The sequence below is a fragment of the Molothrus aeneus genome, chromosome 11, assembly GCF_037042795.1.
Source record: "Molothrus aeneus isolate 106 chromosome 11, BPBGC_Maene_1.0, whole genome shotgun sequence".
NCBI lineage: Eukaryota > Metazoa > Chordata > Aves > Passeriformes > Icteridae > Molothrus > Molothrus aeneus.
The window spans coordinates 8,947,070-8,960,954 of NC_089656.1; the positions used below are offsets into that span (position 1 = coordinate 8,947,070).

General features: G+C 41.2%; 1 protein-coding gene across 2 annotated transcripts in view; it reads left to right on the top strand.

Annotated features, from left to right (window-relative positions):
- ADCY7 (adenylate cyclase 7) overlaps positions 1 to 13,885 on the top strand; it is a 60,267-nt gene that overhangs the window by 30,850 nt on the left and 15,532 nt on the right. For both annotated transcript variants that reach the window (XM_066557349.1, XM_066557350.1), the window contains exons 5-13: positions 649 to 810; positions 1,579 to 1,728; positions 3,987 to 4,135; positions 4,456 to 4,567; positions 6,841 to 6,968; positions 7,186 to 7,344; positions 10,814 to 10,946; positions 12,218 to 12,403; positions 13,530 to 13,573. In XM_066557349.1, coding sequence (XP_066413446.1) covers positions 649 to 810; positions 1,579 to 1,728; positions 3,987 to 4,135; positions 4,456 to 4,567; positions 6,841 to 6,968; positions 7,186 to 7,344; positions 10,814 to 10,946; positions 12,218 to 12,403; positions 13,530 to 13,573 — 1,223 coding nt within the window. The remainder of the gene's footprint in view (positions 1 to 648; positions 811 to 1,578; positions 1,729 to 3,986; positions 4,136 to 4,455; positions 4,568 to 6,840; positions 6,969 to 7,185; positions 7,345 to 10,813; positions 10,947 to 12,217; positions 12,404 to 13,529; positions 13,574 to 13,885) is intronic.

The window sequence follows — 13,885 nt, forward strand, 5'->3', positions numbered from 1 at the left end:
GTTTCCCTAGATATATATAAGCTGACAATTGTAATAAGTGTATAAATATGAATTTAAGTTTTACAAACCTTCCCACTGATCTGGAGCAGTTCAGTAGTGCATTTTATAAAAGGTGTGCAGCTAAATATATGGTTAGTGGTAATAAAGGTTATTCTCTTGTGGGAGGACCAGGAAGTATTGGTTGGATTTTTGGTTTTTATCAAACACAAAGCAAACATACACATGTGACTGGGTGATGTTAAAATTAGAAAAATATCTTCCAACAGGTGAGAAATCTGATTCTATTCAGTATTGCTAGCCTTGCAACACACTGTTCCTGATGTGTGAGTACAAAGTGCAGCCAAAGTGCATCTCCAGCTGTAAAGGATAAGTTCAGGATAAAGGGCAAGGACAACTGAAAAAATTATGGGTGATATGTCATATTAACCCATTTTGTCTATGAAACTAGAACTGTTAATCCCTCAAACTCTTAGAACTACCACTGTCCTTCTGGCTTTAACTGTCTTTTGAAACATCAATATCTAATTGTTCAGCCTTAAATTGAGTAAAAATCCCACTGCTTTGCTCCTGTTTCTGTAGTGATTTATGGCATTTACTTAATAATATGTATGTGTGATTCTTTCTTATTTTTTCTTTTTCTTTCCAAAGGTGCCATTCTTTCTGTTCATAATCTTCACAGTTTATACCATGCTACCCTTTGGGATGAGAGGTGCTGTCATAATTAGTGTTGTTTCTGCTCTCTCCCACATTGTTGTTCTAACTGTGGTAAGTGTAACATCTCAAGGAAACAAGGAACGCATTCCATTTCAGGTAAGGAAATAACCGGGTTACATAATGCAATACTCTAGTCAAGCTTCTCTTTGCTTTTGGCATAACTATTCTATTAAGAAAAGTTCCATTGATGTTTCAAGTTTGTGGATTTGGAGCTTGAGCCCAAAAACCCTTGGGCTTTTTGTAAAATTGCAAATTTTTAAATCTACAGTGCAATTTTGTTTTTCTGGCCTAAGTGGAAAAAGCAGGGCTGTTAATTTTTAAACTAAGCTGTTAAAAACATGCCTAGGTTAGTCATAGTCACTCTTCCCAACCTGTGCTCCTTCAGGTGGGTCTACCCACCTTCACCAGGCACTGCCCACAGGGTGGATCAAAAGGGCCACTGCTGCCCCGGGGTGTCAGAGGGGCTGGGAGTGCAGCCTGCTGCGTTCAGGGCTCCAGCACTCATTAACAGGGTGTGTTCATTAACAGGAGCACCCCAGCTCCTTCATGCAGGCATGTGCCAGGCTCCACACAGCATGCTGATGCAGGAGTTTGTGCACTGCTTTTCCACAAACCAAACACTGGTGCCTGCAAATAAATGTTGAATGATAGCATAGCATTTTCTCTTTCACTATTGTGACTGTGAAAGTCAGATTACATCTGCCAGGTCCATCCTGGGTAATAGCAACAATGATTTGTTATGGGATGGGGTAAGAGGAAATGAGACATGGTCTGGGATTTGCTGTGTTTTATGGGACTAATATGTGTGTTAGTGAAGTATCAGTGACTGCCCTGCAGCAGGTAAATATTTTTCTTCTCGTGCAGCTCCTTGCCAATGCTGTAATTTTCCTCTGTGGCAACTTGATGGGTGCGTTTCACAAACGCCAAATGCAGGTTGCTTCGTGGGATTTGTACAGATACACCTTAAAGTGCATTCAGGTCCGAATGAAACTGAAGATTGAAAAGAGGCAGCAAGTGAGTGAGCTACTTCATGTTATTAATTGCTTGTTTTCATTTCCAAAGTCTGCATAAATTCATAAAGTTGGTGACTAATCCATGTTGAAAGGTTTGGTCCAACCTTTGAGATACCCACCTAGTGTCAAAAGTAGAAGTTGTGCCATTTGTAACAAAAGAAGGAAGTTAAAGGGAGGAAGCTATTTTCTGGGGCTTGTCTACATGAAAATCACAGTATTTGTAACGGGAATGTAATTGCCAGTCATTTTTAGTTCCTTTTTTCCTAGAATAAACTGTTCCTGGGACTGGCTAAGATAACTTAAGAGGACATATCCTTAATGCCCTGAAATTTCTTGTAAGGTAATTTTAGCAGTTAGTTTTGTGGTTCCCTTGGTCACATTTTTTGCATTGCATTCTAAAGTATTATTTATTCTTATATCTTATTGTCTCACAAACTGTTTTTCTTTTGCTAGAAGGAGAAAATTAGATGTGAAGGGAGAAAAAGAAATAATATATTAGATTAAAATATTTATTCCCATAAACTCCAGTGGTATTCAAAGAATAAACAAGCATGAATTTCTTACTGAGGAAGGTTTGTAGAGGGATACCAAAGATGAAACTGGGGCACCTTTCCTGGTATAAATAGGGTTAAGAAGTGCTCTACAAGGCTGATGTGTATCGTGTTCTCTGCCCACCAGTTATTAGATAAAAAGAAGAGGCTGAAAAGTGACTGCCCTGATCAAACCGGGAAGCAGAAAATGCCACACTGCTAGTGCGATCTGTTCTCTGATGCTAATCTTGTGAGATGAGATTACAAATCTGCATGAAAGCCCTGCCAGAATTTCCCCACGCAGCTGCTGGGGAAGCCTCTGATCACCTTACACGGGCAGTGTGCTCTCATTTCCTGGGCAATATGCTCACTTCCATGGGTGTTCAGGATTTTGGTTTCGGGATTGTTGTTTTTAATGGTTATGGTTGCTTGTTTGAAGTGTAAATGTGCTTAAGTCTACGGAGGGCTTTCTTTTCAACCATGTTGCAGTTTGTCAGGCAATTCTGAGTATCCTTTCTGCCACCCACTTCTCTGTGAAAAAGATGTGGGAATTGCAGTTGTGGGCTCCTCACTGCTTCCTTGAACACTGTGTGATGTGTCAGCATCCCAACGGCCTGTTATATTCCCTGGGATTTGTCTGTCAGTTTAAGTTCTTTCCCAGGGCTGACTCTCCTAGTACCAAAACAGTAGGTGAAGGAAAGGAGGTGTTTCTAGTTCTGGCATCAGTCTCAAGCTAAGCTGCTGCCCATACCTTGTGCAGACAAGTTCTTGATGCTCAAGGACTATCTCTTGCCACTGTGATCCCAGGGTATTTCTTCCTGGGGGCAGGCACTGGTTAAACAACCCTGGCAGCTCACTGCTGCCTGACCAGGGCTGCGTTGGGCAGCCAGGGAAAGGGGACGAGGGCTTGGTCCCAGGGGACAGCCTTTAGCATTTTTCTTGGCTGCACAATTTGCTAATCTTGCTGTTGATATTGTCTGAAAAAGTTCCTGCTTGTAGCTGCTCCACACAGCATTTCCTCTTCCATCTCTGCGGTGGGAGAGCCCTTCCTCACTCAAAGTATTCTTTTTGTCATTGTCTTCTGCCCAGCAACTTACCAGGGTCTTCTTTGAAGAATGGGCTTTTTGAGTGAGAGCCAGTGTAAAAAGGTGCCCTGAATAGTCAAACAATGGAAGTGGGTTTGGAGGAGTCTGTTTCTCTCAGTTCAAAAGGCTTCATTTCAGTGGCATTGCTTCAGGTTAGCTATAGCAGCATGCAGCTGACACTTTTGTATCTGTTGCTGCTTTTCCAGCATTTGAGAATTTACAATTTTTTTTAATACTGAATAGATTGTTAGGTACAAAACATAAGCTTTTACAGAACCTTTATCAGACAATGCCAACATAATACTGACATCAGAGGACAAAATAAAATGTAATTTATCCAGAAAATGTAGTACTGAATACTGACATTTTTTGTGTGTGTGTTTCATGGTTACAATGGAATGTCACATCTAGGCCACAAGGAACAAAAGAAAAAATATGCAACATAATTGTGAAATCAATAATTTGGAGAACAGCAATGTAAAAATGTCTTCTGGAAAACCTGACATGCATTTCTCAAAAACTATTTGAATAAAGACATTTTTGTTTTGGTTTTTTTAATGCCTTCTTGCAGTCAGCAGAATTCTTCAGTTTCATACTTACTGTGTTAATAATTTTGCACAATTATTCCTCTCCCCACTTTTTAGGAAAATTTGCTTTTATCCATCCTGCCTGCTCATATCTCTATGGAAATGAAGTTGGCAATCATTGAGCGACTGAAGGAAACTAATGATAACAGGCAGATGCATGACAACAACTTCCACAGCCTATATGTAAAAAGGCACCAAAATGTTAGGTAAGTGGAAGCCCCAGAAATAATTGTATTGATTTAAACTTCTGATTCTTATCAGTACATATGGTCCAGTGAAATTAAAATTTGAAGGCAGACTTCGAGGCTGAAGTGAGCTTCTTTCCTGCTATGGGAAGATAACATGTGTTGAACTCATGCACTGTCTTTTAAATCAGAGGAGATACTTGAACCCTTTTTGCTGGAGCTGTTTCCCAAAGAGGAGGGAGGTGTTTTCTGTTAAGTGCATTTCAATAGTTATGCTGACTGTGGAATTGATGTATTTTCATATTTCACTTTCCCTGCATTTTCCTTTTGCTCCTGTCTAGCATTCTTTATGCAGACATCGTAGGATTCACTCGCCTTGCCAGTGATTGCTCTCCTAAGGAACTCGTAGTGATGCTGAATGAACTCTTTGGAAAGTTTGATCAGATTGCAAAGGTAGGTTTACAGTTTGTGCTGTAGGATAAAGGCCTTTGGAAAAAGAAGTCTTTTTGCACAACAGGAGGCAGTTGGGTGTTAGTCCTCAAAGTCAGGAAGGCAAGACTGCTGTTGCTTTAAAGCTAACTGGAAAAATCACATTAAAACAAAATGTAAATCAAAAAAGGGAAATGTAGCAAGTTGCTACTGTAATTCCAGTTCTTGGGTGTGGAAGTTTATCTGTATCATTTAGGAAATTGTCTGATGGTGGTAAGTGATTGCAGCAGGGCTGTGGGAGGTTCTGTGTACAAACTCCACTGAGGAGCTTTGCTGTGTTCAGCTGGAAGGTTTGTTTGACTCCACAAGTGGAGAACTCTCAGACACACACTTAAATTCATAAATTCAGAGGCATCAGGCAGAGAGTTCTTTAGCTCAGGAGTGAACTAAAGAAAGCTTCCTGTTACTAATGGATACTGACAAAAAAGTGCAAGGCTGGGGAGTAGTTTAAAATGGTCCCTGTTAAGACATCTCCTCAATACTGACCCTTCAGCCTGGCAGGAATTGTTACCACTTCCAGGTGCTGCTTGAGGTTAATTTTTTGCAGTAGTAATCACAAACTCAGGTTTTTATTTCTCACATTAGAGGGACTGTATCACCTACATGTTTGTGTGTTGTTTGTGAAATCCTAAAAATTCAGAAAAAATTGGAAAACTCTAAAATTATTAATGTAGCAGAGGAGTGAAATTGATGTAATTAAACCCTTGTGGATATAATTGAATAAATTCTTAAATATACCACTGATTAAAACCTGACTAAGATGCTGGTAATATTTTTGACTGAATTACATGGCTAATTTTTGCATTTATCTGAATTCAGTTGCTGTTAAGTGTTCAGGTGTTTATTTGAGAAATAAAAGTTATACTCTAGCTATTGCAATTGTATTGTTGTGAAGCAGCTATAAAGACAGAGTAAGTTATGTCATCTTAGTTGCCAAATGGCAAAATTTCCTTTAATGCTGAAGTACAAGCTGAGGTTAAACACACTTGGTAAGGTTTTGTAACTGTTTTGCAGACAGAAACATAGAAAAAATCTAGATTTTGAGTGATGAGTTTTAATTTCTCACTGCTGTATGCAAATTGCACTGAAATGTCTGGATTTAGTGAGTCAAGGTCTTTTGCAACTCTGTGGTTGAGCTGTGAGAAGAGGTTCCTGCTTTTTGTGCTATTTTTGTTCTGCCAGGGAGTACTCTGTCATCTTTTCCATAATGTACAAATCTTGCAAGCTCCAATTTACCTAATAAAAATTGATGGCTAAGCTGGACACTGAGCTGGATGCTGAAGTGCAGCAGCTCTAATCCAGGGCTAGTTTTCCCTGCTGATCCCTCTGAGCTTGTCACTTGTGGCACTGCTCAGAGCCCACTGGGGTGGATTAAGAGGTGGAGAATGATGGATGTTCCCTAAAGGCTTTAACTGATGAGGGAGAACAGCTCCGTTTGGGAAATTGCCACATATTTGGGCTGATTTTGGAGTTGATTTAGGAACTGTGTTCCCACAGCATGTAGTGTTGAACAGCTGGAGCTACTGGCTGGCCCAAATTAAGCCATCTCTGCTCGTCAGTCAAACATAACACAGCCTTGCAGAATTAGCCCTGGCTTGCTTGCAACCTTTGTAGTTAAAATTCTTCAGTAAAGTCTTCACAAAAGATAGTATCAGAGACTTTTTGCTCTCTCCTGCCAGACACTGGCAGCAGTATCCTCGGTTGCACAGTTAGGAAAAATTATTTTTGCTACTATTTAGTATTGTGGGATTTTTATTAGCAATAGCAAACAGTAGTGTGTGCCAGCTTCCTCTTCAGTCATGTTTGAAATAACAAAACAACCCCATTTTGGTTGGGCATCTGAATTTCTAAGTTTTCCCTCAGTGCTGGGAGGTTTTATGACACCTCATACTGTTACTTATGAGGCTGCCGTGTAAAAGTAGAGGGAAAATTGCCGATAATTCAGACGAAGATTAAAAGATAAGTAGATTTCATCTTTTAGATGGTGTTTTATTTATAGATTTTTCAATTTCACACAGTTTCAAGAAAAAGGCAAGAAACTAACAAGATGGTTTTATTTCAGAAATGCTTGAAGTGGTCATTTTTGTTCTCTCCAGTGAGAAATGTCCAGGCATTCAAATGTAGGGCAGAAGAAGTAAGCTTTGTTTCAACAAGGAGTTAGCAAAGCCTGACTTTCTGAAACCAGAACCTTTGGAGTTAATTTTTTCCCGTTAAAAATGTTTGGTGTAATTTTACAGGAGAATGAATGCATGAGAATAAAAATCCTGGGAGACTGTTACTACTGTGTGTCAGGCCTGCCTGTGTCCTTACCCGTTCATGCCAGGAACTGTGTTAAAATGGGGCTCGACATGTGTGAAGCAATAAAGTAAGTGTTACACAGAAGGCCGTTTAAAATATAGATACTGTGCAGATATTGAGATTTGAGATATTGAATTAAGTATTTCGTTTTCTTGTCAACATTCCAAGTGTATTTATTAGCTGTAGTTGCATAGTTCTGATCACAAGTTTTGCACCAAGTGTATGATGAGACCGGAGGAGGAGATGAAATGTCAAGTCTGCTCTAACCCCCGATGCCTCCCCAGGCAGGTGAGAGAAGCCACAGGTGTGGACATCAACATGAGGGTCGGGATCCACTCCGGGAACGTGCTGTGCGGGGTCATCGGCCTCAGGAAGTGGCAGTACGACGTGTGGTCACACGACGTGTCCCTTGCCAACCGCATGGAGTCTGCCGGAGTGCCGGGGTGAGCGAGAGCCCTCCGTGCGGGGCCGGGGCCGGGTCCCCTCCGTGCGGGGCCGGGGCCGGGCTGTCCCCTCCGTGCCGGGCTGTCCCCTCCGTGCCGGGCTGGCACGGCCCCGGCTCTGTCACTTCCTCACCTGGGGTGGTGGAAATAGAACAGATGTGTGCTTAGCAGAGCTGTAAAATGTTCGCGTTTTCTGATAGCGTTTTCAGCGAGCAATAAAATTCTATTCTTGGGCAAGACGTTGCTTCTTGACCTTCCCTTCATGGGAGAAACATGTGCATTATGTTGACTTAGTTAATCCATGCTGTACACAGGGGTAATTCTACCTTTGTGAGTTTAGTCAGAGCACAGTTGGGCTCCTTAGGTCAACAAGGCCAAGCTGTCTTTACCCAGTGTTTCTGCTAATGCATCGATCAGCTCCACTTGATTTATGTCAGCTCTATATTCACCACTCAAACCCTCATAAGCAACTCAGAAATTAAAATGCACCCTGATGGGGAGTACCCCAGCAAGGAGAGTCTGGAGCTGTTGTTTGTTGTGCATTTGCCATGGGCAGAAGGAAGGGAAGGGAGTGGTGCTGAATGGGAGGATTGAGGCTGAGCAGGGATATAATTTGCCATGTGCTGCTGCTCAGTGATACAAGGATTAGGGCTGAGGTTGGTCTCTTGTAGCCTTTTTAAGACACTCATTGAACAGAACAAATATAAATGTTTTTCAAAACCACCAACATTTGCATTTTCTTTGTTTAGGAAAGTACATTATTTTCCTGTTTTCTAAGTAAAATTTAAGGATTAGAAACAATCTAAGAAACCCTCTTTTTTGTCTTTCTTATTTTGGTAGTTTACACTAACAAAGGCCATTATAGGACTTTTTCTTTTTTCATTCCGAAATCAGAGCATGATTTTTTTTTTTTGTTTTTGTGTCGTGATAGTCTGTGCCAATTGGTTTCTTTTAGTAAGTGTTTCTAACCAGTGACATTATAGCTTTTCTTATTACTTCTGTACCTCAGACAGCTTTTAGGTATATGCTTGTGACTTAAAAATTAAAGTGGTTTATTAAGTGATAAGAGGTTATGAATATCAAAATACTTTGTTGCATTGGTCACTGAAACAGAAAGAAAACTACTTGGAGCTTGGTTAACAGTTACACCACCAGCCAGGCTGAAGGGTTTAATGTGTTGATTCAGCGTGATTAAACAAGAATACAGAGTTGTAAATTTTCTTTTGTTGGTAAAACAAACAGCATGACTCTGAATATGGCACAAACTCACACTTTGTTAGTCATGTTTAGGACCTCTGCCTAATCTTGAAAGCTCTGATTATTCCTGTATGGTTGTCAGGTTTATCGTTGATAAGCTGGTAAGGAATTAAGCTGGTTTAGTTTGTCATGCTGATCCGGAAACATTTTCCTTATTACTTCCTCTACCTATAGCTGCGTAGTACTCACTATCTTCTGTTCCAAAACTGGCCAGGGGAAACACCTTCCACCTGTGGAAGACTGAGCCTGACAGGGTGGAAGGGGTATTATTCACTATGCAAGTGTTATGCTGTATTATTTTCCTACTCTGCAAGGAATTATTTTTTGGGGATTCCTCGGTCCAATGTCAGCTAGTCCTGCTCCTTTGGAAGCAGTTTTGCCATTAGGAGCCAGCCAGAGGTTTTGTTTAAAATAGGAAGCATATATATTTTGAGTTTCTGTGAATGAAGGAATTCTAAAGACTTTTGAAGGGATGCAGGAAAGCTTCTAGCTTTCTAAGTACTTTCTGTCCAGTGTCAGAGTAACCTTGTTCATCTTCCTTGTGATTAAAAAAAATTACTTACATTCATAACAGTGTAATACACTGCTAAAGCATAAAACCAAAACTAAAAATGCATTTATGACCAATTCTCTCTGATGTGTAAATGCCTGAAAGCTCAGCACGTGTTATTCTGCTGTCAGCATGGGAAGCTGGGCACAGCGTGCTGGGTGTTCTGTCCTGGCACAGCAAGGGCAGCAGTGCGTGCTCCAGCTTGCCTGGGAGAGCAGCTCTTGGTGATGTGCTTATCCTGGAACCCAGGGAGCAATTAGTAACTGCTGAGAGATCACTGGCACCTAACTGGAAGAGAAGTTTGCAGTAAGATCAGAAATGTCCTATGCAGTGTGTGCTTTGAGGGAGAGGGGAGAGGAAGCTTGGTAAAATGCAAAATGGTGGGCAGTGAACAAATGTGCTGCTTTTTGGAGGAAAGGGAAAAGCACAGCAAACTTGCTGCAGCACATGGCTATGTTTTAAGGCTCAGGCCACAGACATCACCCAGAATGCCCCAGTCTCTGTGGAAGAAAATTATGCTTCAAAATTTCAGATTTGAAGGTTCACTTAATTGCAAAAGTATGTAGTCAAGGTAACAATTAAACATTTTTTTGAGGAAAATTACTAGTAAATGGATAAAAGCAGTCACCCTCTGCAATTCAGCTCTTACTTTGGCTTCAAAAGTACTGAGGCAGTTTTTATTCCTCCTTAGAAGCTACAGCCAGTAGTTTTCAGGTCTTGGACACATTACCTTCATGCAAACCTATGTCCAGCTTTAGGAAGGAGAGGTGGATGGAGGAGTGATTCCCTTGCTCTCTGTAGTTAGGCAGCAGTGCTGCACACTGCCAGCTTCCATTCTGGAGTTGGGCTTTTCCCAGCCCTGAGCTAATGGGCTGTAGGACAGTGTCTAATCCCTCTGTGCCAAAGGAAAGTGAGAAAAGCATGGGAAGATGAACAATGAGAAAGTAGAACTTAAGAAATGCTATTTTATTAACTCCCTCCAGCCTCTTGTTGGGAAATTATATGGAAAGCTATTACTCATAACTTATGTGGAAATACATGATTTGAGATACTGAGTGAAATAACATTTAAGGGGAAGTGTGAATAGGTACAGAGAAATACTGGCTGCTCTCCTCAGAAGTGCATTGCTGTTGTTGCTGTGTTGCCTTTTCCTTGGATTGTTTCAGTCAGAAAAGGCAGACTTTCAGAATTCTCCTTAGAGTTAACAAAAAACCTTCCCCAGTTTTCTTTTCCCAGACTCTGTGTCTCCCCCCGCCCTCATGCATTTCTAGCACAAAGCAATCCTTGCTTCTGTTTTGTTCCTGAGTTTTCCCTGCAGCTCTCACAACCTGCCTGTGAGCCTGCCTGTCCTGTGAGTCATCAGATCTCCTTTGATCACATTTCTTCTTGTTTCATTTACTTCCCTGCTTATTCCAATTTAATTTTATACCAATACTATTTCATTATGGGAAGTGTTTTTAAGGACACTTGCTATGAATGATGTACTATAGTAAAAGATTGCAAATATAATTTTAAGTACTGGCAGGATTTTTCAGTTGGCTGCCAAAGCAGGGGATGTCTGAAAAGCAGAAATGTCAGCAGGGGCCATTGAAATGTAAATGAAATGCTTAATGTGACCTTTCTGTGAGTGTTTGGGTCTCTTGTTCTTTCTCCCGTTCTCAGCCGTGTGCACATCACTGAAGCAACATTAAATCACCTAGGCAAGGCTTATGAAGTAGAAGAAGGGAATGGACACCTGAGGGATCCTTACCTTGAATCCATGAATATCAAAACCTACTTAGTGGTTGATCCAAGGGTATGTATTTGTTTTTAAACATATATATTTATTCAAGTGTATACACACATAAGTACATAGGTTTCTGTGGTGCATACAGCTTTTTCATTCAGGAGCAGAATTAGAGCATGGTGTGAGTCACCTGAGTAGCTTGGATTCGGGAGTTCAGATATGAAAGCACATCCTGCATTTTTATGACATGCCTATTACATTGAAGGTAATAAGTGTTATGCTGAAACCTCGTATGTGACCCACTTAGAGTAAAACCACATATTTGACTATGTATTTGTGTGAAGTGTCTCAAAAACCCAGGTCAATAGACGAGGAATGAAAGAATACCTGTACTATGTGGCCACTTCCAGCTAAAACATTCCCTGTAAAATAGCATCAAACATCTTCCTCCCTATCTGAAAAGGAAGACTCACCTTCTATTCAGGGTGTGAAGTTAGCAACTGTGGGTTGCTCCCTTAAAGCTTGCTAACTACAAACACCTGGATTATTGCTATTTGGAATTGGCTTGTGGTTGATGAGTAAAATGTTTCAAATGAAAAAAGAATGCAGATGGGAAACTTCTTTCCTTTCTGAGCTCTACAGGAAGGAACAGCATAGAGCCACTTTTAATTAGCAAGAACTCAATCTTATCTTGGTTATATTTTTCAATACTGCAGTCCCCCTCTAGCTGCACACAGCACATATTCTCAGAACGAGGACCTATGAATATTATAATGGTCTCTGCTCCCTTGAAGATACTTGTGAAATGTTAGAGAATTATCAGTCATTGATGTCTTGGTTTATCCTGTAGTTCTGCAAGGGTATTGCTGTACACACTGTCTGTACTGCCTGACTCAGCACCTGTGACACAGATATAATCTAATGTGGAGTCTGCAATTTGTGGGATCATCTAACCACTGTTTTGATACACCCCAGCAGCTCAGGAGTTTGGCACCTTTTTTCCCTGCTGTAGTGCTGACTGCAAGGGAACTGTATCTGTTCCTAAGATCCTGTGAGCCCTTGCATCAGTCTACATAAACGTGGAGTTTGTTGCAGTGTTGCAAGCCAAGTCTGGTGAAGGCAGCTGAGTCAATTCATTTTGTGTGTGCTGTGATTTGCTTTAGCTCACCTTAATTAAACAAGATAAAGGAATTGAGGTTGGTGGACGTGTTGCTGATGTGTCCAGAGCCCTACAAAACGGCGAGATTTGTGTTATCTTACTTAAACTACTACAGAGCTTCAGTATTTTGTAATTTGCCTGAATTTCTGTTTTGTCCATGAGCGTGTTTTCTTTCTGCTAGTCCAAGCAATGCCTGTCAAACAGCCACGTCCCCAAAGCGCGGGTGAACGACGGGCTGAAGATGCGCGCCTCGGTGCGCATGACGCGGTACCTGGAGTCCTGGGGGGCGGCGCGGCCCTTCGCGCACCTGAGCCACCGCGAGAGCGTCAGCAGCGACTGCTCGGGCTCGCAGGGCCGCCGCAGGAAGGTCAGTGATGCTGGGGTGATGGGCAGCCTGCAGCTCAAACTGCTCCAGTGCCACTGCACACCTGCCTGTGGTGGCTGCGTGGCTGCTCTGACCCTTGGTGTGCAGTGCACCCAGCTGAGAGGGGCCTGTGCCTTGCTCTCTGTAGTTAGGCAGCAGTGCTGCATGCTGCCAGCTTCCATTCTGGAGTTGGGCTTTTCCCAGCCCTGAGCTAATGGAACGTAGGACAGTGTCTAACCCCTCTGTGCCAAAGGAAAGTGAGAAAAGCATGGGCAGATGAACAATGAGAAAGTAGAAGTTAAGAAATGCTATTTTATTAACTCCCTCCAGCCTCTTGTTGGGAAATTATATGGAAAGCTATTACTCATAACTTATGTGGAAATACATGATTTGAGATACTGAGTGAAATAACATTTAAGGGGAAGTGTGAATAGGTACAGAGAAATACTGGCTGCTCTCCTCAGAAGTGCATTGCTGTTGTTGCTGTGTTGCCTTTTCCTTGGATTGTTTCAGTCAGAAAAGGCAGACTTTCTGACTTTCTCCTTCTGTCAGACCTTCCCCATTCTCACACTGCCTGTCTCTCTAGCATACTATAATCATAGTATATCCTTATCATAGTATATCCTCAAAGCAAAACTATCTATTTTCCCTATTATTTTTTCCATCTTGAGGTCCTGCCTGGTGCATGTGGTTTTGTAAAAAAAAAACAAAAACAGATAGATGCACTCAATCCTTAATTGAAATGTATAGAAAATAAGTAATCCCTCCACATGCTCTCCTGGCAACTGCATTTTATCAGTAAAGAATTTTTAAGATCAAGAATTCTTTATATTTTTAAGATTTTAAAATATAAGAAAACTATTTTTTCCTTCCATCTTCCCTTTCTGAAAGTTGGAAGCAGGAGATGTGCATGCTGTCAGGTGTGGTCCTGGAGCCACAGCTGTAGTAAATTTTAATTAAAACGTTGCTGGAAAGGATTGGTTTTTAGAAACATTTCTGTTTGAGAATGGTTATTGATTTCTTTTATTTCTGAATAAAAATGGTTTTGGCAGTTTCTTGATGTTTGTTCCTCATAGTTGTTTGCTAATCAAAGATTGTGTAACTTATTCTGAATTCCTGTTTTATTTAGGAAATACCTTTGTGTTCTACTGGGCGCCAGAGAACTTCTGATAGGTTTGTCAAGTACCTTTTCTCTTTTTTGTGGACCTGTGCTCCTCTTGCAGTTCAGTGTGCTGTAAGGATCTGATCGTTTGGTTGATTAATCACCATGTGTATGGTAGTCCTGCCTTAGAAAGGTTAAGCTAAAGCTTTGGCCTTTGGAAGATTTCTCAGCTCATGTTTGTTATTGTTAGCAGACTCTAAAAGGAGATTCTTGTCTTACGGTCCCTCCCAGTCATTCAAATTCCATTTTGCTTGCTAGGTTGCAGCAAGCAAATTTGTATTACAATGTGATAAGAATTGTCAATGGTACCCATAGCACTGAGG